The sequence below is a fragment of the Gymnogyps californianus genome, unplaced genomic scaffold, assembly GCF_018139145.2.
Source record: "Gymnogyps californianus isolate 813 unplaced genomic scaffold, ASM1813914v2 HiC_scaffold_101, whole genome shotgun sequence".
Classification (NCBI taxonomy): Eukaryota; Metazoa; Chordata; class Aves; order Accipitriformes; family Cathartidae; genus Gymnogyps; species Gymnogyps californianus.
The window spans coordinates 79,873-105,829 of NW_026113982.1; the positions used below are offsets into that span (position 1 = coordinate 79,873).

Below are 25,957 nucleotides of genomic sequence, written 5' to 3' on the forward strand. Positions count from 1 at the left end.
CAGTAGTTTAGATACTTCTCCCAAGTACTCTATACTGCAAGAGAGAAAACTGCACCTATTACTTACAAGTATGAAAAGGGAAGGCCAGCTAAAATAGCTGAATTCGTCAGGTAGTTAGGAATTTGTTCCAGTTATTCCATTGAGAGTTCTGACCCTGTATGTAAAAATTCATGCAACCTTATTTTTTTCTGTGATGTAATTTCATATGTTGCTATAGAAAAAAACAAAAGACTCAAATTAGGGTTTTTTGATAGTTGGCTCTCTATCGTCTGAGGATCATGACTTTGACCCTTCTGCTGAAATGCTGGTACATGATTATGATGATGAGCGAACTCTTGAAGAAGAGGAGGAAATGATGGAAGAAAACAAAAATTTTGTCTCTGAAATTGAAGATTTAGAAAAGGTAGGAGTGACTTGCTTTCTCCTAAATGTCCATGTATGTTGTACCTTTTTTAGTGAAAAGAACACTCAACCTGTTCTTTAGTTTGTATTGTATAATGCAGTTTCCTGCAAAATGCCTTTGCAGTTTGTTTAAAAAAAGAAAAGAAAATCAGGTTTGTTTAGGATATAGCAGTGCATCCTCACAAAAAGGCTGAACTTTAGCTTCTCAAAGATATTAGTGTTATGTTAAGTTCAGATTCTTCTTTTTCATTTAATAATCCTTTCACTTTGGAAGAGAAATTACTGAAGCAGGTTTTAGAGTCCTATCGTCTACTATCACTTATCACTTCGAAGTTTTATAAGTTGGAAATAAGTTGAAATTGTACATTTTGCATACTATTAAGTGACAGCTAACTGTGTTTCGTTCTGTTGGTCAGATTTTGTTTTTCCAATCTGGAAACACAGTCCTGTTTTAGACATGGTGGATCACATTCATTTGCTACATAAATTGTAGTTCTATGTCTCAGTTTCATCAGTTTGGCATTTGGTGGGTGTACAAAATGACCAGCGTGCTCCTTGGCTTTTCCTATTCCTTTTTACACTCTTTAATTACATGTTTTTCCTATTTACACCTCTTGTTCATCTGTGTCAGTGCATCACCCATTTTAAATGCCTGCTGAATGCTGAGAATCCACAAACTGATGCTGCTTGCGTTACCATTCAGTGACACACTTACACTACTCAGCATAACTGCAGATTTTGGTCAACAGAGTTCCAGGAAAGTGTAATTTTTAGCATTAAATATGAGGCTGTGTTTTTGTAGTCCATGTAAAAACAAATTTTCTAAATGTAGAGTTGACAGTGTTTATACTCCTGATTTTTTTTTTTTTTTTTGTCCTACTACCTTTACAATTACATTTTTGCTGATTATGAACTTGCAATTATAATACCGAAGCAGCATGCCAAGTCTGGTAGTTAAAATGGAGTTGTTACTCCACAAAATAATCTTATTGCTTCTATAATAGAAGGAAAAAGAACTGAGAGCTGCTCATCTTAAACACTTTATTACTTTATGTCCCAATCCTGGAAAGACTTGGACATGAGTTTACACTTACCCATTGTGAAAAGTCTTTGCAGGACTAAGACCTTAGCTGACTAAAGAAAACAAGTAATTTAATCAGTGTATGAGTTCAACAAGAAATTTTTAAAGGTAATATAACTTTTAAAGGTACAAATATTGGAAAATATTTCTAATTCTTTGACTTGAATCAGGTAACAAAAAAAAATCTCCATGGTTTGTTGTTTTATTAATTGTGTTAGGATGCAAGTATGATGATATTTAGTAAAATCATTTGATTGAAAGCTGTTGGAAAAAACAAGTTATAAACCAAGCCTTTCTCTTGATTTTTGCTTCTGTATCATTAGCTGTCTTTCTCCTATTACCTTCTGCACTGGTTTTGGCTGGGATAGAGTTAAATTTCTTCATAGTAGCTTGTATGGGGCTATGTTTTGGATTTGTGCTGGAAACAGTGTTGATAACACACTGATGTTTTAGTTACTGCTGAGCAGTGCTTACACAGAGTCAAGGCCTCTTCTGCTCCTCACGGTGCCCTGCTGCTTGGGGACTGGCTGGGCATCGGTTGGTGGTGAGCAATTGTTTTCATTTGCATCGCTTGTCTTTCTTGGGTTTTATTTTCCTCTCTTTTTTTCTCTTCCTTACAATTTTTTACAAATTATTATTTCTTTTTAATTATTAAACTGTTTTTATCTCAACCCACAAGTTTCTTTTTCACTTTCACCCTTCCGATTCTCCCCCCCATCCCATCGGGGGGGGGAGTGAGCGAGCGAGTGGCTGTGTGGTGTTTAGTTGCCAGCCAGGGTTAAGTCGTGACAGTCCTTTTTGGTGCCCAGCGTGAGGCACAAAGGGTTTGAGATAATAACAGATTTGATCAGAGCGTATTAGAAGGGATTTATATCTGTTAACAGTTGCTGGTCACGATATTGATTCATCTGTTCTCGATATTAGTTTATCTGATCTGTGCCATGCTCCTTTTTTTGCTGTACATGTTAAAGATTGGTGTTGGCTTTTGCAGTTTGCTGTGCTCTGTAGTGCTTAGTGATGTTTTGCCTGGGAGATTTATTATTAAAACACTGGCCTTGAGCTCAATCTGGTATTTGGGCTCTGTACTGAAGCCATTACTGTACTTCGGGTACCATCGCATGGAGACAATTAACAATTATACTTCTTCCTCTGAGTGGTTTTTTGTGGAGGCTATACAGAATGGCACCTTCACCACCTTCTTCTGTGATGTTTTCTCCCTCGTTACAACTCTTCAGTATCTTGAACATCCTTGGGTAGTTAAAATACTTCTATTGGTATTTCTTAGGAATATCGTTTTGGCTTTTTCTAAGGTTGACAAGCCATTTAGGAATATGACCCAGGCACCACGGCAGTGTGGTTATGGGTGGCAAGGCGTGTGGGAGAATGTGGGCAGGTATCTAGAGAACTTCTCACCTCCAGTGGTCTGGAACTTCACTCCCAAACAAGTGCGGAATCCTGATGAAGTGATAGAATGTTGGGGGGGGGGGGGGGGGGAAATGCCCTGGCTATTCCAAAGAGGCACAACTTATCGCACTGTGCTGGGCCCTGGCCTGTACCTACCAAACACTGCTCAATACTATTCAGCACCCTCAAGGAGAAGAGAGGGTCTCTGGATCTGAAAACATACCAACAGACGCTGTGGCTAAACCAGACACTATATCAGTTGCCCCTATAACTAAAAAGAAACAATGGAAGCGAAAGTCAACTCGTTTAGTAAGGGATGAAGAAGCTTCTCCTAAGAGGGAGCAGGAGAGAGAATCAGAAGAGGCAGCCTGTTCTGCAGCAGAGCAGTCACAAGAACAGGAGGAGGAAGGGACTGAAATCATAAATGAGACAAAAACCACCTGATCCCTATCCCTAAGTGAGCCGCAAGATATGCGAAAAGATTTCAGCCATCAACCAGGCGAGCTAATTCTCAGCTGGTTACTCTGATGCTGGGATATTGGGGCCAGTAGTCAGGAATTAGAGGGTAAGGAAGCCCATCAGCTGGGATCCCTTGCTAAGGATAAGGCCATTGACAAAGGGATTGGAAAAGGGGCAGGAGTCCTCAGTCTTTGGCGGCGACTCCTGTCGAGTGTGAAGGACAGGTATCCCTTCAAGGAAGAACTTGCAAATTCCCAAAGCAAGTGGACCACCATTGAGGGAGGTATCCAGTATCTGAGGGAATTAGCCATGGTGGAGGTGATCTATAACAACCTGGATGAAGACCGGGTATCCAAAAACCTGGATGAAGACCAGGTATCCAAAGACCTGGATGAAATCCAGTGCACATGGTCCATGTGGTGAAAGTTTGTATGAAGTGCACCGACGTCATATGCCGACACCCTGGCGATAATGAGCTGGACAGACACAGAGGCACCAACTATGGATGGATTGGCCAGACAACTCCGAGAATACGAAGATAATCTCACTTCTTCCCTATGGGCCTGCATCTCGGCTATGGAGAAACTGACCCAAAAATTGTCTGAGCAAGCCGAGAAGGATAGGTTTTCCTCATGCACTCCAACCAAGGTCTCAGCTATTAAGAGTCAGCCTTTTTCTGTTCAAGGGAGAGGGTACCGGTGGCACACACCAATGTGCAACCCTGTGGTTCTTCCTGCGTGACCAGTGGGAGGACATGAGGAAGTGGGATGGTGAACCTACCTGGAGACTAGAAGCTCGGGTACAGGAACTGCAAGAAAAAACAACAGCCAAAAGGCATCCATCCAGGAAAATTACTGCTCCAGTGTCTCTTGGGCAGAGTAGAAGGGCTGATCATACTTTTGACCCTGATGAAGGGACTTCTGGTTTGCAGTTACAAAAATCGAGTAATGAAGACTCTAACCAGGAATAGAGGGGCCCTGCTTTCGGCCAGGCGGAAGAAAGGGACAACCAGGTTTACTGGACTGTGTGGGTTCAATGGCCTGGCACATCAGCCCCACGGGAGTATAAAGGTCTAGTGGACACTGGTGCACAGTGTACCCTAGTGCCATCAAGCTATAAAGGGATAGAACCTATTTGTATTTCTGGGGTGACAGGGGGATCCCAACAGCTAACTGTTGTTGTCAGATTACAAAGGGGCAGAATCCATCTGTATTTCTGGAGTGATGGGAGGATCCTAAGAACTGTCTGTGTTGGAGGCTGAGGTAAGCCTAACTGGGAATGAGCGGCAAAAGCATCCTACTGTGACTGGTCCGGAGGCTCCATGGATCCTTGGCACAGACTGCCTCAGGAGAGGGTACTTCAAGGACCCAAAAGGGTACCGGTGGGCTTTTGGTATAGCTGCCTTGAGTATGGAGAAGATTAAGCAGCTGTCTAGCTTGCCTGGTCTCTCAGAGGATCCTTCTGTGGTGGGGTTGCTGTGGGTTAAAGAACAGCAGGTGCCAATTGCTACCATGACAGTGCACTGGCGACAATATCGCACCAACCGAGACTCCCTGGTTCCCATCCATAAGCTGATCCAGTGACTGGACAGTCAAGGAGTGATCAGTAAGACTCATTCACCCTTTAATAGTCCCATATGGCCAGTGCAAAAAATAATGGAGAGTGGAGGCTAACAGTGGACTATTGAGGCCTGAATGAAGTCATGCTGCTGCTGAGTGCTGCCGTACCAGACATGCTAGAACTCCAATATGAACTGGAGTCAAAGGCAGCCAAGTGGTATGCAACAATTGTTATCGCTAATACGTTTTTCTCAATCCCTTTGGCAGCAGAGTGCCGGCCACAGTTTGCTTTCACTTGGAGGGGCGTCCAGTACACCTGGAATCGACTGCCCCAGGGGTGGAAACACAGCCCTACCATTTGTCATGGACTGATCCAGACTGCACTGGAACAAGGTGAAGCTCCTGAACACCTGCAGTATATTGATGACATCATCGTATGGGGCAACACAGCAGAAGAAGTTTTTGAGAAAGGGGAGAAAATAATCCAAATCCTTCTGAAAGCCGGTTTTGCCATAAAACAAAGTAAGGTCAAAGGACCTGCACAGGAGATGCAGTTTTTAGGAATAAAATGGCAAGATGGACGTTGTCACATCCCAATGGATGTGATCAACAAAATAACAGCTATGTCTCCACCAACTAACAAAAAAGAAACACAAGCTTTCTTAGGTGTTGTAGGTTTTTGGAGGATGCATATTCCAGGTTATAGTGTGATCGTAAGCCCTCTCTATCAAGTGACCCGGAAGAAGAACGATTTTAAATGGGGCCCTGAGCAACAACAAGCCTTTGAACAGATTAAACGGGAGATAGTTCATGCAGTAGCCCTTGGGCCAGTCCGGGCAGGACCAGATGTTAAAAATGTGCTTTACACCTCAGCCAGGGACCATGGCCCCACCTGGAGCCTCTGGCAGAAAGCACCAGGGGAGACCCGAGGTCGACCCCTAGTGTTTTGGATCTGGGGATATCGAGGATCTGAGGCCCGCTATACTCCAACTGAAAGGGAGATATTAGCAGCATATGAAGGAGTTTGAGCTGCTTCAGAAGTGGTTGGTACTGAAACACAGCTCCTATTAGCACCCCGACTGCCAGTGCTGGGCTGGATGTTCAAAGGGAAGGTCCCTTCTACACATCATGCAACTGATGCTACATGGAGTAAGTGGATTGCACTGATAACGCAATGGGCTCGAATGGGAAACCCCGACCACCCAGGAATTCTGGAAGTGATCATGAACTGGCCGAAACTTTGGAGTGTCACCAGAGGAGGTGGCTCGTGCTGAAGAGGCCCCACTGTATAATAAACTGCCAGAAAATGAAAAGCAATATGCCCTGTTCACTGATGGATCCTGTCATATTGTGGGAAAACATCGAAGGTGGAAAGCTGCTGTGTGGAGTCCTATGTGACAAGTCACAGAAACTGCAGAAGGAAAAGGTGAATCGAGTCAGTTTGCAGAGGTGAAAGCCATCCAGCTGGCTTTAGACATTGCTGAACGAGAGAAATGGCCAGTGCTCTGTCTCTATACTGACTCATGGATGGTGGCAAATGCTCTGTGGGGGTGGTTGCAGCAATGGAAGCAGAGTAACTGGCAACGCAGAGGTAAACCCATCTGGGCTGCCCCATTGTGGCAAGATATTGCTGCCTGGGTGGAGAACCTGATTGCAAAAGTTCGTCATGTAGATGCTCACATACCAGCCTCTGGGAAAATTGAACAATACAATGGACTGTTAAAAGCTACACTGAGAGCAATGGGTGCTGGGACATTCAAACATTGGGATACAAATTTAGCAGAAGCCACTTGGCTAGTTAACACTAGAGGATCTGCCAGTTGACCTGGCCCTGTCCAATCAAAACCCCTGCGCACTGTGGAAGGAGTTAAGATCCCTGTAGTGCATATAAGGAACTGGTTGGGAAAAACAGTCTGGGTTATTCCTTCCTCAGGAAAGGGCAAATCTATTCATGGGATTGCTTTTGCTCAAGGACCTGGGTGCACTTGGTGGGTAATGCGGAAGGATGGGGGAGTCCAATGTGTACCTCAAGGTGATTTAATCCTGGGTGAAAATAATCCATGATTTGAGTTGTATGATGGCAGCGTTACATGATGCTGTATGTCACCAATGCTGTGGGTGCTATATGTCAAAGGTATTATAGCAGGAACCTCTCGCTGCTAGCCAAGCTAGAGGCGAGAGGAGGAATTCACTGCAATGTTAAAACTTAAGGCCTAGTCCAAAGGGACCAGAGGTGGGGAATGTAGTGGAAATACCTTTAAATTGTTGTAACCCATGATTTGAGTTGCGTGTTATAGGAAGGACTACAGCAGAAACCACCTGAACCAATGAAGGACGAATCTCACAAGAAGCAGTGCAAGTGCAGCGGTGACCTGACCTGAGCTGGCTTTGGTGCCCAGTAACTCCACACAACACAGCAACTCTCCTGTCCTGAGTGACCACCATAACAGATGGAGCCCAAAGTCATAGACCAAATGAACTCAATGAACATTTTATGGATATTTATGGACATTTTACAGACATTTTACAGGGGGAAGGGGTGATTAATGAGGATGTATTGCAATAGGGTGGGACCTGAGCATGATGTAAATGGTATGGAATAAGGGGTGGAGAATGTGCTGGTTTTGGCTGGGATAGAGTTAAATTTCTTCATAGTAGCTGGTATGGGGCTATGTTTTAGATTTGTGATGAAAACAGTGTTGATAATACAGGGATGTTTTAGTTATTGCTGAGCAGTGCTTACACAGAGTCAAGGCCTTTTCTGCTTCTCACACCACCCCGCCAGCGAGTAGGCTGGGGGTACACAAGAAGTTGGGAGGGGACACAGCTGGGACAGCTGACCCCAACTGACCAAAGGGATATTCCAGACCATATGATGTCATGCTCAGCATATAAAGCTGGGGGGGAGGTTGGCGGGGGGGCCGCTGCTCGAGGACTGGCTGGGCATCAGTTGGTTGGTGGTGAGCAATTGTTTTCATTTGCATCGCTTGTCTTTCTTGGGTTTTATTTTCCTCTCTCTTTGTTTTGGTTTTTTTTTTTCTCTTTTTCCTTACAATTTTTTTTTTAATTATTTCTTTTTAATAATTAAACTGTCTTTATCTCAGTCCATGAGTTTCTCACTTTTACTCTTCCGATTCTCCCCTCCATCCCACCGGGGAGGAGTGAGTGAGCGGCTGTGTGGTGCTTAGTTGCCAGCCGGGGTTAAACCACGACACCTTCACAACAGTCATTATAAAATATATTGTGTGGAAGATGGAAAGGAGGGATAAAAAGTTGCTATATTGGTTTACTTTTGTGGTGTTTTGCACACTTGCAGCTGTAACTATATAGGGCTAAAGTCTTCAAGTTTTTCTGCTTTTCTTTCTTGTAGGGGGATTGTTAGTGTTTTCTAGTTTATCTTCTGTCTTGAAGAAATATAGGCAAATCATGTTCTACAGTATGAATCAGATAAGGAGCAAATTTTTAATAATTACTCTTTAGTTTCATCCAGTAAATGGTTTTCTTCAATAGCTTGATGGGACTTCATTATATGCCAAGAGACATGGTTATGAATTATTTCAGTCCTGTGCCTGAAAATATTTTTAGATCTTTAATCAAGATTCCTGCTTTCAATTAAGTTTTTTGTTTGTTTTTTACTTTTGTTTTTCAAAATATGTCTTATCCTTTTAGGCCCGAACTGTTTACAAGTATTTGGCAATATGTTGAAATGTTTGTAAATCTTCTTGTATTAGGAAGGAAACATGCCATTGGAAGATTTATTGGCATTCTATGGCTATGAACCCACGATTCCAGTTATGGCCGGTTCCAGTGCAGATAGCTCTCCAAGTGAACTTGCAGATGAACTTCCAGATATGACTCTAGATAAAGTAAGTCAGAACTATTTTCCCCTGTATTACGGTTTGAAAGCAGAAATCTGGGTGACCTTAAATTATATTTCACTATCTCTTGATGTTACAAAAGACATATCTTTGTCAATTTCAATATACAATTAAGAGTTACTGTACTAGTGGTGGACTTGGCAGTGTTAGGTTTACGGTTGGACTCAATGATCTTGAAGGTCTTTTCCAACCTAAATGATTCTATGATTCTGTGATTCTACTCTGAATTCATTCTTTTTCAAGGATATTGAGGATCTGAATCTAATTATAATTATCACACTTACACATGCATAGCAACTTTAGTGGCACTATATTACTACAGATGAGAAATGAATAAGTTAACAGTTCTTCTAAAACACATCCAGAGAACTTTAAATAGATTTCCTTTTTTTAATACAAGTGGGATTTTTCTGAAAAGATCTGTATTTTATTTTAATGTATGCAATGTCCAGAAATAATAATTCTGGCTTCCAACATACATGTCATGTATCAAACCTTTGTGGATAACTCGAAAATGCACTCCTGAATGCTTTGGAATGTTCCTTTCAAATGTATATAATTTGGAAAGGTCTCAACTTTGGGGGGCGAGAGAGAGATTGTTTTATGTGCAATGACTATATGTGTTGCATTGTTGAATATAAAAACATGAAACTTTAGTTTTTGTGATTCGCAGGCTAACTGAATTCTGAGACTTTAATCTGATTTTTGGCTATAAGGCTTATGCAGCTAGTAGTTTGTATTATAAAATCTGTAGGTAGTAAGTATGTGTCTTTTTATTTACTTTCTGTAAGTATGATGAAATGATAAACTCCACAGAAAGTAGGATATAATGATGGCTCTGCAGGTCTGATTCTCATTAGGATTCATGATTGTGGTGAGGTTACAGAAATGTAGTCAGCTTGTTGTCTAATATAGTTCTTTCCCTCCCTAATCTCTATACAGAGGGGTTCAAACATGTCTGCTAGTGGAGGAAGTGTGCTTTTTCTTTCTTTTTTCCTCTTTTCTTTTTTTAACCTACAGAAACATCAATTTTTTTGTGTGACTTGGGAAGATAATGGGTTGTCTATTATCTGTAACTCTTCTCAGCAAAAGTCTACAAAAGTGTCTGGCTGTTTTATTTATTTTTTTCCCCCAGAGTTTAAGGGGTAACAGCCTGTTAAAGCTCTAGTATATCTGTGATGCAAAGAATGACAGAATTCTAAAGATTTCCACTGGCATCTTTCATTGGAAGCAGTTGGAAGAACATCTGAGATTTGATGCTTGCAGAGGTTACTACTTGTGCATTTATTTTAATAGAAGACAAGGGGGAAATGAACCCCTGTGTTCAACTCTGAAATGAATGGTTATATTTGTTCTGAGATTTAGGAGGAGTGAACTAGCTTTTTAATTAAGAGAGGACGGTCTGCTGAAATTACTTATGGTAAAATAATTCATTTTAATTAATGGGACTTACAATTTGCTGAATCTAAATGCTCACCAGTCTATACTTAATAGTCAGTCTGAGGTTTTATTTTTTTTTATTTTAATGATACAGGAGGAAATAGCTAAAGACCTCTTGTCGGGTGATGATGAAGAAACACAGTCCTCTGCTGATGACTTGACACCATCAGTTACTTCACATGAGGCTACCGACTTCTTTCCTCGGCCATTAAGATGTAGGAAACCTATTTTTATAGTAGTACTCAAAAAGTCTTAGCATTATATATAGCTTCCTAGTTTAAAATATCAAAATTGCAGAGTAGTGCTGACTTTACCGGGAATTGAGAAACAGTGCTTTGCAGGATGTTGTATGTGAATGTTGTCTTTGGTTGGTATTATTGATTACCTAAAAGACCTATATTTAGTACTGTGCTCAAAGCACAAGTACAATTATTTTTTCTACAAATACAGTAACTTTTCATAATTAATAGTTAATGTGTTGAGGAACACTCTTTGTGATTTTTCAATACGTTAGTGAATGACATGAATATGTAACCCATTCTTTTAAATTAGTGTTTCTCTACTAAAATTTTTGCTGCTGCTTTTAAGTCAGTGACTCCTCCATTCAGCCTGTGGATGTGAACTGGGACGTGGTTTCTTTGTGATTATTTCCCTCCACACATTCAACAGTTTTCCATAGGACTTCATGAGCCAAAGTGGTTTTATATGGGATGGGGCCTATGAACCCATGACCACATGACCACCAAAATTTCACTGCCCATGGAGCTATTATGGGAAAGATCCGAGAACCAGTGGTTCAGTTATCCAACCTGGACAAGATATTCCTCATTGCTCCAACTCTAGTACACCAGTGAACAAATGAACTGCAATAGGCAATGTGGAGGATTTTTATCGCAGTTTTAATTTGACAAGCATCTTGAGCTGTTTCTGGGGGATTTCTTCCCTCTAGAGAAGGGGGATGATAAAGGGGATGTGCTGTCTCGGTCATCAGCAATTGTAGCCCTTTGCATGCTGCTGACTGTGTAATGTAAGACATTTGTATTGAGAGAGATAAAAAAACCTTAAAAATTATAATGCCCTTTTTTAGTTAAGCAAACCCCAATCTTGCTGGCACTTAAACATTGCTTGTGAACTGTTAATGAATATGACACTGAAAGTGTGGCAGCTTTATGGAAAAAAATTATTAGCCCCTCATCTTACTCAGGATTAAGAAACAGTTATCTTTGCTTTCAGCTATCATGGTTTTCTATCAGAATGTTACTTTTTCTCTATTAGAACTTTTGGTTGGGCATTTTAAAATCGAATATCCACCATTTCAGGGAGGGAAATGTCAGTTTTCTGTACTGTTGACAGTTTCATCTTTTTTTTTCTGATCCCTGTCCATTTCTCTAAGATAACATTCAATTTTAAGATAAACATGTGTCCTGGTTTCGGCTGGGATGGAGTTAACTCTCTTCTTAGTAGCTGGTACAGTGCTGTGTTTTGGATTTAGTGTGAGAATAATGTTGATAACACTCTGATGGTTTCGTTGTTGCTAAGTAGAGCTTATCTTAAGCCAAGGACTTTTCAGTTTCTCATGCTCTGCCAGCAAGGAGGTGTGCAAGAAGCTGGGAGGGAGCATAGCCAGGACAGCTGACCCAAACTAGCCAAAGGGATATTCCATACCATGGAACGTCATGCCCAGTATATAAACAGGGGGGAGTTGGCCGGGAGGGGCGGATCGCTGCTCTGGCATCAGTCAGCGGGTGGTGAGCAATTGCATTGTGCATCACTTGTCTTGTCTTGGGTTTTATTTCTCTCTCTTTTTGTTATATTCCTTTTCATTACAATTATTACATTATTATTCTTAGTTAGTAGTGTATTTTATTTTACTTTAGTTATTAAACTGTTCTTATCTCAACCCATGAGTTCTACTTTTTTTTTTCCTCCTCCCCACCCCACTGGGAGAGGGGAGGGGGAAGTGGCTGCGTGGTGCTGAGTTGCTGACTGGGGTTAAACCACGACAGCCTTTTTGGCGCCCAACGTGGGGCACGAAGGGTTGAGATAACGACGGATCTGATCAGAGTGTGTTAAAAGAAACTTGTTATAAGTATTCATTGTATTGGTTTGATAGTTACTGGTTACAATGTGGACTCTTTTGCTCTCAAGGTTGGTGTGGTTGTTCTTGAAGTTGCATTATGTAATACCTTACTTGCAGTATATGCTCCCTGTTGTGCTGTTTATCACCTGTAGGAACTGGATTAGAGTTATCACGTTGTTGTTGTTTGTAACACTGGCTTATGATATGATAGAAGTGCAAGCCGTGAAACTAATCGGGTGTTTGTACTCGGCATTGTTGTCACCTCTGTACTTCGGGAGCCGCCTATGGGAGACTATTAATAATTGTACCTTTTACCTTTTCTCCTCTGGGAGCCAATCTATGGGAGGAGACATCTCCGTACTTCGGCTGCTATCTCCTAGAGAATATTAATAACTGCACTTTCTACCTTTTCTCCTCGGGGAGCCAACCTATTGGGGAGACATCTTCCCACATCTTCCTTTTCTTTACCAGGTTAATTACAATAGCATTGGAGGAGTTTGTAAATTACTGTGGCTACTCAAACCCCAGCGACAAGCACTGCGGCTACTCAAACCCTGGCGACAGGCACTGCAGCTACTCTAATTCCCGCAACAAGCACTGCGGCTACTCAAACCGTATTCTCACACTAAATCCAAAACACAGCACTATACCAGCTACTAAGAAGAAAATTAACTCTGTCCCAGCCGAAACCAGGACAATATGTCTAACACAGGCTATTTTATTAAATTTGGATTAATTGGAAAAAATAATTGCATATTATTATCCAGGCATATTGTTGTTTCATGCATTCATGTTAGCTTCTTGCCTGCTACTTCTAACAGCAAAAAGAGATAGACTGGTGATTGTAGTAATGACTACAGAAGAGGAGCCTCGGTCCATACAGTCTTGGATATTGTCTCTGATGTTGACGATTCTATTTAGTTGTGATGAAGCTAAAATTGCAACCCTATTTATGAGCATGTTGTTACTGAAAATTGAGAATACAAAATAGCTTTAATCTTATCAGAACTGTAGATTCCATTCTGCTGGGGATAAAATAAAAAATAGAATTACTTCAGAACCCAGTACTGGAGCGTTCCAGATTCTAAAATATGAGTTATTCTGTGGAGTACTGTATTTGAATTACTTCGAGTGCTCTGCTGTATTTCTTCCTAAGAAAAAAAATATTAAAGAGGAATAAGCAGTCTTTTGCTGTCTTTTGCTTATTCTATTTTGTGTATATCTACTATATCTTCACTCCATGCTGAGGCAGCCTTGTTTAAAGGAATGTTTTGAATGCCCATTAAAACTTCTGATGAAAGGCTTTAGTAGGTAATAAAGACTTGCCTTAAACTTTACTTTCTTTGTGATTAACCTGGGGCTAAGTCATAGGCCTGAAAGTTTTCTGTTTTTCTCATACCTTTTCTATAAGGTATAAGCTTATATTGAAGAAAATTGATGAAGAAAAATGATCTCATTTCCTTTTGACTGTTAGAAATATAGTAGATTGTCTCAGTTGCAGTGATGATAAATGTTTCAGTTCTGCAACGTACAAGTACCAGTGCTTTCTGACTTCATGCTAGTTTGATAGAAATGTAGATCAACAGATTCATGATGAGTGTCTCCTAGAATAAAAGCAGGGGCTCCTTTCAAAAGAAAGGATATCTTATAGTTCCGTGTTTGAACTGAAAATTCTTCCTAGCTAAAACCAGACTTCTTTGTGTCTGAAGCAAACACTACGTGTGATGGAGATAAGGAATCAGATGGTGAAGACGTAGAGGCAGACAATGGTAATTCATCTGAAGATTTGAGAAAGGTAATAACTATATCGTTAAGAAAAACTTTACTATTAAGAAAAATGCATTAAGATTTATAGTACATATCTAAAATAGTACCTTAATTCTGGAGTTCTCTTCAAAATGCCATGTTAATGGAATTTGTAATGCTTCCATGCACAAAATATTAAGCTAATACCTTTATCTTGTGATTTTTGTTACATCTTCAGGAAATAATGGTTGGTTCACAGTATCAGGCTGAAATTCCACCTTACCTTGGCAGATACAGTGATAATGAAAAGGGTAAGTTCTTCTGACTGTTTTACTTTTTATCTTATGTTTATACATAGCAGTTGATGGAAAAATGTTATTTAAATTTATAAGATAAATTCAGTGGCTTAGTTAAAGTCTCAGAGACCTTAAAAAAACAAAACAAACAAAACCACAAACAAACAAAAAAACCCCTAGTCAACTGAAGTAACACAACCACATAATTATCTCTCAGAAGTGTGATTCTACAACTTTGAGAGGAGATTCTCAAGAAGACATAGGAGGGTGGATTACAGTGTTAATTCTGAAGTATCTAGTAATATTAGGAGGCAACAAACTGTGGGTCAAGAAGGAAGTATTTTCATCAGAGTATCATAACTGGGCTATGAGCATGTAACAGTTTACATTGAAGATCTTCAAAACAGTATTTTTTCTTTGCTTGTTTTTTGGCAAGCACAACAGTGTGGGTTACAAAATGGATATGAAAGACAAAGCAATAAACTATTTTAAATTTCCATAGCATGAGTAGAAGATGTTGGTCCTGATACACCTTGTCTTTTAAAAAATATGTTTTAAGTATGATGTTATTTCTGTGTAAATTTAGGTTAAAAACTGCAATTGTGCTAGAGTAGAAAAAATAACTTTATTAAATAGAGTTTTATTTGGTATCTTTAGAAACCTTCACTATGAGAAAACTATAGCACATATAGCTGTGGAATTCAAAAAGCAAATATTGAAAAAACTTGCTCATGGGTGGAACAGCTGTGAAACTAAGGAACAGTTTGGAGGATATGTTAATAAATGAAGGGCATTCTGTTTTTTCTTCTGTAAGTTACTTGTGTTCGAACTGTAACATTTCATGGGAATATCATTCTAGTGAAGTATATCAAGTCTTTTCACCATTAACAACTGCTTTTTGAAGAATGATCCTTTGCAATAGAGAAGAAGAATGTTTAGTATGGATGTAGCTGGAAGCATTAGCAAGTGAACATCTCTTGTGTTGCTTAAGAGACCTAGGGAAGTTTCCTGTTTTCTAAGATTCAAGCATGATGCTTACCGGTTGTAAGAAATGGAGGAGTAAGAACCAGATTTATCTGGATAGTCCTTTTACTGTTTACACATCTTGACTTCTCCTTGGCCGAGAACTAGAGAAGGGCCAATAACCAGAGGATGATCAGGAAGGTATTAATCTGACAACTTTCTCTGGAACGAGCTGGTGCTAGAGAACACCAGTGAGAGTATTGTCCGCTGGCATGGCCAAGAGCAAAGCGGTAGCTCCCAGATGGGAGAGCCTGAGGAGCTCCTCTTGAGAATATCAGACATGGACTCCAGCAAGAAGTGCTGGGTTGTCTTGGTTGATAATGGAGGTTGAAGCTGAGCATCAGCAGTGCTCGGAGAGGTTGGACCTGGCTGTATGGGTGGAGGATTCTGTGAAAGCCTCTTCTGTGCTCCCTGAAGAGCTTGTGATGGCAAACAGGGGCTTATATTTCTGCTATGTAGTCCCAGCTACTGGAATTGTGCTAAAGGCAGTTCTGCTCTTCTATAAACCTTACACTTATAACACATCTGAAAGCTTTCCATGTTCTTAAGCCATAACAGAACTTTCAAAGGACATGTAATTTTATTCCTCACCTTAGCTTAATATTCTTTCCTGCAGTTTTGAGAGATTTGAGAATCTTCTTCATTTCTTCTACTGTAACTGCCATTATGCTTGTATATGTTTGAATTTAATAACTCTAATTTTGTATTGCCAAGAGAGTACATGAAGCATTATGTGTAATGTTAATCACATCTATTGATCAGAGTAAAGGATTTATAGTTTAATCTAGAATTTAAATGTGTGCACAGACAAAGGTTCAGGCCAACTCTTGAATATTTCCAATATATTGTCTCTCAAATAAGCTACTTGGGAGGTGCATACATGATTTCAGTATACTATGAAGGAGGACTATACATCCTGATTGCTTGTAAAATATGGAACATACAAGTTGTTAACAGCATTCGGTTGTTAGTGAACGGAAAAAGAAGTTACCACATTGAGACCTAGATTTCCATTCTGTTAAGTAAGTTTTGGCAAATCTTAGTTGAAAATGACCAGTTAGATGCCGTCTTTTTTTTTTTTTTTTGATATGTAATATCTGAAATATTAAAGTAATATCCTGCATTCTTTTACTGTAAACTATAGCTTATTTTTTGAAAACAGCTGAATAAAACTGAGTGGTTTTGCTAGTTTGTTTATATGATGATGATGAATACATATGCATAATTTGACTTGAATCATCTAGCTGTCAACAAGCTGCTCCTCTGTAAAGACTGTCTCAAGAGTTCAGTCCCTTATCTCATCCTCATGGAACCTGAATCTCTTCGCCATACCACACTGCAGAGTCTCTCTCTTAACTGAGGCTTTTGGGGAAAAAGTGAGCTGCAATTTAAAAGTGGCATGATGATCCTTGACTTGATTACTTCTGTATTCCTGTTCTTTGTCTTTGTGAAATAGCTTTTTATGTTATAGCCTTAAAAATGTCACACCTGGCATTAATGGATTTCTGTTTTAACAGCCTATGAAAATGAAGACCATTTACTTTGGAAACCTGATGTGATCTCAGAAAGTAAAGTTAAAGAATACCTTTTTGAAACCTCCTTAAGAACAGGAAATGAAAACATGATTGGCAGAATTCCTGAAGGACTACATACACGGGACAACGAACAAGTATGTTTTATATCCTGTTCCATTTGTGACACATGGCTTTGTAATTAATGTGTTCTCTTTCTCTGCCTTGTATTATAAAGGCAACAATATTCAATTTCTTTTTTTTTTTTTTTTAAATTAGAGGTTATTGGGGTCAGGATCTTATTTGTAATTTTAAGCATGTGCTTAAAAATACGAGTATTTGAATGTTGGCAGTGTTGTGATCTGTGATGTTTCTGATTGCCATGCTGTTGACAAATCCAGCTTTTCTAATGATTGCATATAATGTTTTATGTTTGCTTAATTAAACCTTGCCTCAACTTTTGGATGGTTTTGCTCTTGGTTGTTATTTTAAAATTTTCATCCTGTATAAAGTTAAATCCTTTTTTTTACATTAGATATGCTCACTGAAAGGCTAGTTTCAGAAGTTTAGATTAGATATTTGCAAACTTTGACTCTTTCTAAAGACTTCTTCTATTTTATAGGCGCTATATGAACTTCTCAAAAGTAGCCATAATGTTAAAGAAGCAATTGAGAGATACTGCTCAAATGGAAAGGCATCTCAGGGTAAGAGAGAGTATCTGCTTTAAGAAATGTGTGTTTGGAGGAAAAAAAAGAATTAAAAAAAAAAAAAATTGTGTAGGAAAAACCTTGAGTAAAATTCAGATTGATGAGCACATCCTTTTCCATGATGTCTTTAGCACAGATTAGGTATAATCTGACTGTTGGCCAGATGGAAATTTCTGCTAGAGAAGTTTGCAACTTGTATAAAGGTTGCAGGATCAGCTTTTACACCTTTTCTTCCCTTCTTTCATCCATTGCCGTTTTAAGAACGGCACAGACTGAGGAGAAGGATGGGGGGAGTCGTGATTTTGCTCCCATAAGGCAGTTCTCACCCACATTACAGTACCTTTTTGAGATCGTGATCAATTATAATCTGATGACATTTATACCAGAATCAGGAGAACATAGCTGGCTATGTAAGTGAGCCCAACTCTTCATTACTGCACTAACATTGTGCTATGTCAACCCTAAACTGGTTCTACCGTATAGTTCTATAGGTCTTTGGTAGAGTGTGGAGAGATTTGCTCGAGTTTACAGTGGAAAACGAGTTTCCATCTTGTTTGTCCCTAACTTTATTACTCCCTGTCGTGGTTTAGGCCCAGCCAGCATCAAAGCACCACGCAGCCACTCGCTCACTCCTCCTCCCTCGGTGGGATGGGGAGGAGAAAATACTACGAAAGGCTCATGAGTCGAGACAAGGACAGGGAGGGATCACTCACCAATTATGGTCACAGGCAAAACAGACTCAACTTGGGGAAAAATAAATCTATTTAATTTGTTACCAATCAAATCAGAGTAGGATGATGAGAAATAGAACCATATCTTAGAAACACACCTTCCCCCCACCCCTCCCTTCTTCCTGAGCTCAGCTTTGCTCCTGATTCCTCTACCTCCTCCCCCCCCAGCAGCACAGGGGGACAGGAATGGGGGTTGCAGTCAGTTCATCCCACATTGTCTCTGCCGCTCCTTCCTCCTCAGGGGGAGGACTCTTCATGCTCTTCCCCTGCTCCAGCGTGGGGTCCCTCTCACGGGGGTCAGCCCTCCATAAGTTTCTCCACGCACTGCAGTCCTCCACAAACTGCTCCAGCATGTGCTTTCCCACAGAGTCATGGCCTTCTCTGGGCCCAGCCACCTGCTCTGGCATGGGGTCCTCCATGGGCTGCAGGGGAATCTCTGCTCCACTGTTAAACCTCCATGGGCTGCAGGGGGACAGCCTGCCATATCACCACTGGCTGCAGGGGAATCTCTGCTCCGGCGCACCTCCTCCCTCTCCTTCTTCACTGACCTTGGTGTCTGCATAGTTGTTTCTCTCACATCCCACTCCTCTCTTCACTGTAGCTCTTCTTCTTTAGCAGTCTTTTCCCCTTCTTAAATATGCTATCACAGAGGCGCTACCACCGTTGCTGATTGGTTCGGCCTTGGACAGAGGCAGGTCTGTCTTGGAGCCGAGGAAGCTTCTAGCAGCTTCTCACAGGAGCCACCCCTGTAGTTCCTCCCCTGCTACACAAACCCAACACACTCCCTTAAATAAAAATCAGAGTTTATCATTTAGCAAAGACGGTTCTTTGTCCTGTATTTTAACATGTGTTGCATAAAGCAGAAATGGACTGAGCCCTGGTATAAGTTGGTATTCTGGCAGATATTCCCTACTCAGAACTGGATCCAAAGGAAATTTGAGTGTTTACAAGTTAGGCGCTGTGAAAGCTAAGTATCTAAGGTAAAGCTGAAGGGAACAATAAGGAATATCAGAGCAGTGCTTCATAAAGCTCTTGTACAAGAAGAGATTGTGTAGAGCTAAACAATAAGGAAGTATCAGTTGCAGGGCTGTATCCTGAACCCCACACCTCTCTAGGATTTAGATTCTTGTTTTGGGATTGAAAAATACCTCTGCCCATTTGTGGGTCAGAGCCCCAAATTCTGTCCTAAGGACTAGTACTCACCCCCCCACCCCTTCCCCCGCCCTAAGTCAGATGGGATTTATACCCTCATTAAAAATGGTAAAGGATGATAATACTGTTAGTGCCTGTCTCTTAGAGTAACTATTGTGCTATGATCTACTCTACCCACTGAAGTTCACTGCTATTCTCAAGATGAGAGTTAAAAATCCACATCTCCCAAGATAATTTCTTAACAGTGAGACTTTACATGGGGATCTTCTATTCTCTTTGAAGCTTGCGAACTCTGTAGTAAGGAGTGCAAAATTAATGGGGTGAGAGAGAAAGAAAATGGCCTTGTAGTGGAATGATTATCACCTTCATCTGGGAGCAGAAAGGTCTTGGTTCCAGTGTCTGCTTCCAGAAATATTTTGAAATGTGTTTGTTAGTTGGTTTTTGGTTTTTTGTTTTTGTTTTTTTTTTCCTATTGGCTTTAAATGACAGCTGAACAGATCACCATTATGAATGTAAGATGCTTGAAATATCCCTTCTTTGTTATATATAGACACAAAGCCATAATCAAGATGGGGAAACAACAATACTTGAGACAAAACTGACCTACTCAAATAGTTTGAGCTACTTTGTTTTAGAACTTTTATTCTTTTTTAGTGATTTTTTTGTTTTGTTTTGTTTAATTTGTAAAACTAAAATTCAGTTTTATCTTAAAAAAGAGAGGTTGTTCCTTCACTCTTTTTTTCCAACAGCCACTGTTCTTTGTATCTGATACAAGAAGAAATATTCAGAAAAATAATCTCACTGATATCTCTGATGTTATCAAATCTTGGTTTTTTGATGACAAACTTCTTAATAAATAATAAATCAAGTCTTTTGAATGTCCTTTGCCCTCCAGGATAAAAGATTTCAGAAATCAGACACTTTTATGAGTCTTTATAAACAAGAATATTAGATTTCAGGTAGGATATCTGTACAGTAGAGGAAAGAACATGAGTCTAAATAACTGAACTATTGGGGTTTTTAGAGTGCATTTGGATATTCATGCATTAGCAACACAAATATTTTATTCTCTGTAAAAGGTTAGTGAGTGAAAATAAGTTTATCATGCTACTTTTGCAATTGTCTAGAAGAGATGACAGCATGGACAGAAGAAGAATGCAGAAGCTTTGAACATGCACTTCTGATTTATGGAAAAGACTTTCATCTCATACAGAAAAACAAGGTTAGTATTTTACAGTTAAATGGAAGAATTGGTAGATGATACAATGCTGAAAATTTGTAAAAGCAATGTATTTTTCAGAAGCCATGCAGAAGAGTGAAATAATAATAACCAACATATTAAAACCAGCTTGGTATTTTTGTGCTGATTTTACCTCCGATGTCATTGGAAAAGCTAGGCATTGCAAGATGAGTCAATATATTATCTCTGAAATCGACTTAGTTGACATTACTTTCATTTATGTATTTATATTATAATTTAGTTTAAATGTCTGTCTCTCCTAGAAGTATAGTATTTCCATACCATGGCTGTGGGAGGGGAAAATGCATCTTAATTATTTTTGTCTTCAAAAAAGGTAAGAAGGTGTAATTCTACAGAAACAGGCTTAGCTCTTTGTGTTTTCAGAAAGTGTAGTCATCCATCAGTACTCTGGTTTCAGGCCAACGAAGGAGTTCTAATCTTGATCTGGAGTGCTTCTGATTGACTCCTCTGTGCCTGAAGAATAGGAATTGAATTTTTTTTTTTTTTAATCAAATATACGTATCATTTGGTACAGTTGACAATATGGAGGTTTCCAAACTTTCTGTACATCTCCTGTATGTTTTGATACCACCTTGAGATTTTGTACTGGTTTTGGCTGGGATAGAGTTAATTTTCTTCACAGTAGCTGGTAAGGGGCTATGTTTTGGATTTGTGCTGAAAATAGTGTTGATAATACAGGGATGTTTTCGTTATTGCTGAGCAGTGCTTACACAGAGTCAAGGCCTTTTCTGCTTCTCACACCACCCCGCCAGCGAGTAGGCTGGGGGTGCACAAGAAGTTGGGAGGGGACACAACTGGGACAGCTGACCCCAACTGACCAAAGGGTTATTCCATACCATATGATGTCATGCTCAGCATATAAAGCTGGGGTGGGGGGGGTGTGGGGGGGTGGGGGGTGGCGAAGGTTGGCGGGGGCTGCCGTTGCTTGGGGACTGGCTGGGCATCAGTTGGTTGGTGGTGAGCAATTGTTTTCTTTTGCATCGCTTGTTTTTCTTGGGTTTTATCCCCCCCCCCCCCCCCTTTTTAAATTTAAAAAAAAAAAAATGTTTTTAATTATTAAACTGTCTTTATCTCAACCCACGAATTTTCTCACTTTTACCCTTCCAATTCTTCCCCCCCCCCATCACACTGAGGGGAGTGAGCAAGCAACTGTGTGGTGCTTAGTTGCTGGCCGGGGTTAAACCATGACAAGTTTTTTCTTTAGGAGACTGGTGTTTTTGTTGTATTTCAGGTAAACTTTATAGGGTTGTGGTTGCTGTTCAACAACAGATAGTCCTGCTCAACACTTGGCTTAACCTGTCCTATGATAAATATTTGGGTGGTTCAAATTTTAAATGGACCTTACCAATAAACAGTAATTCATCAGAGATACAAAGAAATAATTGAAAAATATTTTTTCCAACATGCAACAAAGCATGTGAGTTGATCTATCTGTCGCTATGGACCAGAACTTGTCTAAGTACCCAAAGTCTTTTCTGCTTCACTTCTCTTAGGTCATTGATTTGCTCAGCTTTTTCCATCTTGAGAGAGTCTGTCTTATAGTTTAAAAAATTGTTATATATGTTATGAACTGAAATGCTTCAGATGTAGATACAGTTTCAATCTAGTTTAAAAAAAAAAAAACCCAAACAACAATAATGCATACAATAGAACAAATGTAATACTTATTTAGAATAGTTTAGTTGGAAGGGATCTACAACGATCATCTAGTCCAACTGCCTGACCACTTCAGGGCTGACCAAAAGTTAAAGTATGTTATTAAGGGCATTGGCCAAATGCCTCTTAAACACTGACGGGCATGGGGCATAGACCACCTCTCTAGGAAGCCTGTTCCAGTGTTTGACCACCCTCTCTGTAAAGAAATTTGAAAATGTAGATCTCTTTTCAGGTCTTCTGATTTAATTAGTTTGTTCCAGATACTAGAACAGTAAAACTAACAATATTGCAGGAATATGGGGACTGGGGAGATGACAAAACATAATTCTTTGCATTAATCTTGTCAATTCTTGCCGTCTTTTAGGTAAGAACCAGAACAGTTGCTGAGTGTGTGGCTTTCTATTACATGTGGAAAAAGTCAGAACGTTATGATTACTTTGCTCAGCAAACAAGATTTGGAAAGAAGAGATATAACCATCATCCAGGAGTTACGTAAGTAAAACGTTCTTGGAATATGTTTTCTGTTGCAAATCGTAAATGTAGAAGTTTATTATTTTCTTCCCGTCATTGCAGTGTAATGCTGCAGTGGCTATGGCAACTGAAATGAAATCCATCATCATTTTTAGGCCTTGTTTTTCTGTTAAATAACCCATTATGAATGCCATATTCTTTAAGGGACTACATGGATCGTTTGGTAGATGAAGCAGAAGCCCTTGGTGGAGCAGTACATTCTTCAGCCTTAACATCTAATACTCGAACAGAAACCATTCCTGATCAACAGCTAAGCATTCTGAACTCTATCACTGCCAATGAATTGACAGGTAAATCAAAGAAGAAAAAAAAAAAACCAACCAAACAAACAAAAAACACCAAACCAAAAAAACTTTTTGTTGTAAATATATAAACAACTATTTCATTTACATTTTGTGTTCATCTTTTTTTCCAGCATTGACAAACAGTGTAGCTACAGTCTGCCACGCTTCAGATGTGAACTGCCTGGATGATGCCTTTCCTCCTATGGACAGCTTACCCCGAGCATCAGTTAATCATGTGCCTGTTGGAACAGAAGAATTGCTTAACTTGCCTAGCAATGGTGAAAGTGATTGTTTTAATTTATTTGAGACTGGTTTTTATCATTCAGAGCTAAACCCAATGACCATGTGCAGTGAGGAGACAGAAAGACCTGCGAAGAGATTGAAAATGGGAATTGCTGTCCCAGAATCTTTCATGAATGATGTCTCTGTAAATAACCTTGGTGTGGACTTCGAGAACCACACACACCATATTACCAGTGCCAAAATGGCTGTTTCAGTGGCTGACTTCAGCAGTCTATCTGCAAATGAGACAAATGGTTTTCTCAATACCCATGCTCTTCACCAACATACTGCCCTTCACTCAGAATGACTGGAAAACTAAACAAACAGTGGGTACTTTGTGCAGTAGTAGTAAACTTGATGGGAGCTATCAGGTTTGCTTAGTCTTTCACTGGAAGTTTGAACTTTGACATCAGTGATGTCTTTTTATGTATAGAACTATATCTTGATTTATCAAGAGTAACTTCTTTTTTCAGTCCATAAATGTGGAAATGTTCAGCAGAGTTTGGGACTAAGAGAACTCTGTGGTGCAGCTTTAAGCTCTCCTTCAATTTTTTTTTAAAGCCTGTAGACAGAGGCCACCATTTCAAAACCAGCACAGAAGTTCTGAACTGATTGGAGTGGCTTTTTAGTCTAAGTTACTTTTGCCGTAACGGATGCAGTGTAATAACAATGTTTACAGGTACCGATTCTGATCCCTGCTTAATGTAGCATTTTTTTTTTTTCTTATAAAGGCAGGGATGGGTTTCTTAAACTGCACAAACATACAAGGATGTTTTTTAAATGAAACCTTCTCTCATGTGATACTAAACTAGAGCACTTCAGTTTAAAAAACAGCAAATTCATCTTGGTGGAAGCTAGCACAAGGGACTTAACATGAGTAAAGTATGAAGACCTACACTTGGATGCTGTTGCAAAATTATAGGCCATGGCTACCTTACACAGAAGTAATTATGCTGCCAGAGGTATCTGTGTACTTTAAACTTACTGGCTTAAACAGATGCATTTTAGGCTATTGTATTCAGATGGGTTTTGTCCACAACTTTGAAGATTAATGCACCTGTGTAACTTAACTTTCCTAAGGCAGCTGATGTTGTATAAAGCTACAGTCTGCACAGCTTAGGATTTACCACTAAACAAACAGTCTACATTTTGGAAGACATCTTAAATTGTTTGGAGCACTGCAGTTCAAAGTGTTACAGTTTTGAGGGACTATCTAGTTTATATAGAAGTAGTAGAACCTTGAAGTATGTATTTGAAAGTTTTTCTTCAGTGTGGATTGCATGTATTTGTTTTGGCAAGTCATTGGCTCAAAAATGGCACCACTACCTTGGTCAAATAGGAAAGGACGAATAAAAATGTTTCCCATAAAAGCAACTATTTAACTTCAGTAAATTTTTATTTTGAACATTGAGTGCAATTTAGCCATCCACAAAGTTTGTCTTGCAAATGTTTGTTCTAATTCTTGTGGGAGAACATTACTTCGGTAGGATTACCCCTTTCCTTCCATATTTTTTCTTTGCACTGTTCGTATTACAAATTTAATTGCCACTAACTTGTTTTCATTATTGAAGTGATTAAGCTTGCGTTGTTGATATTTGTAATAGTTGCTTCAAGGTTATGCTGAGTAATTAGAAAGTAGTGACTTTAATATTTGAAAGGGAAGAGGGTATTTATTATGCATACTGTGAGCTGCATTGACATCCTGAGTTTTGGATGCAGCGTATGGAGTTTTCTTTACAGCATTGTAATGAAGATTGCTTTGAAGCATTTATGCAATAGCACATTTACCATATTAAAACAAATTAGTTTAGCACAGTGGACAAAAGTAAAGATAATTTTGTAATCAGCTCTTCTACATCTGAAATATGTAATTCTAGTAAGTACACAGTAAATAATGGGTAGCCTTGGCCCTGTGTTGTACTCTGACATTTTTGGTCAAGTTGTCAGCTTCTTGTTGCTGTGTTTTGTGCTGAACTGTGTACCTTGTTTCTTTTGTTTATGAATCAACACATTTTATGTAATTTTGTAAAATACTGGCCATAATCCTTCTTTGTTATACATTCAAGTTTATGGCTTTAGAGTGAGTGGCTGGTCTGTATAAAAATCATTATACAAAGATGACTGAATACTTATACCAGTTGCACTTAAATGAACATGCCCATTCTCATTAGCTGATGCAGTAATATATTCAATTTATCTATGCATTGCTGGGCTCTTAATGTAGACAGAGACTTGTCTAAGGTTTGGGTTGTCAGCAAGTTGAATGGACACTTTAGTTATTTAATAAAGACTTTTGACCAAAATTCAAAAAATGATGAGAGAAAAAATGAATTCTAGCTAGTCTAATAGATTTTTTAAATGCTGATCTTATTTAGCCTGTTGGCTAGCTAGCTGGTATCGTTTACTTTTAATTCCTTGTTAAAATGAGGCAATAATTTGCAAGATTTTGTAAATATGTACATTCTTCATATCTT

The 25,957-nt window shown here is 39.4% G+C and overlaps 1 protein-coding gene across 2 annotated transcripts; it reads left to right on the forward strand.

Moving 5' to 3' along the window:
• The first annotated feature begins 255 nt into the window (after nt 1-255).
• On the forward strand, nt 256-23,871 carry LOC127027898 (mesoderm induction early response protein 3-like). 2 transcript variants are annotated; one of them, XM_050913761.1, is made up of 11 exons: nt 256-403; nt 8,637-8,771; nt 10,318-10,438; nt 14,013-14,098; nt 14,288-14,360; nt 16,886-17,037; nt 17,502-17,583; nt 20,597-20,691; nt 22,751-22,878; nt 23,062-23,207; nt 23,333-23,871. In XM_050913761.1, the coding sequence occupies exons 1-11, from the start codon at nt 302-304 to the stop codon at nt 23,788-23,790; spliced, it is 1,578 nt and encodes a 525-aa protein (XP_050769718.1). In that variant the 5' UTR covers nt 256-301; the 3' UTR covers nt 23,791-23,871. The 2 variants fall into 2 exon arrangements, with proteins under 2 accessions (XP_050769718.1, XP_050769719.1); XM_050913762.1 differs by having other exon boundaries at nt 20,600-20,691.
• Nucleotides 23,872-25,957: the final 2,086 nt, after the last annotated feature.

What these genes read in the sequence shown, in the direction of transcription:
- LOC127027898 (XM_050913761.1), top strand. Translation starts at nt 302, where the DNA reads ATGCTGGTACATGATTATGATGATGAGCGAACTCTTGAAGAAGAGGAG. An exon ending in CTTTCCTCGGCCATTAAGAT is followed by an intron (nt 10,439 to 14,012) that starts GTAGGAAACCTA and finishes TTGTGTCTGAAG; the next exon opens with CAAACACTACGTGTGATGGA. An exon ending in ATACAGTGATAATGAAAAGG is followed by an intron (nt 14,361 to 16,885) that starts GTAAGTTCTTCT and finishes CTGTTTTAACAG; the next exon opens with CCTATGAAAATGAAGACCAT.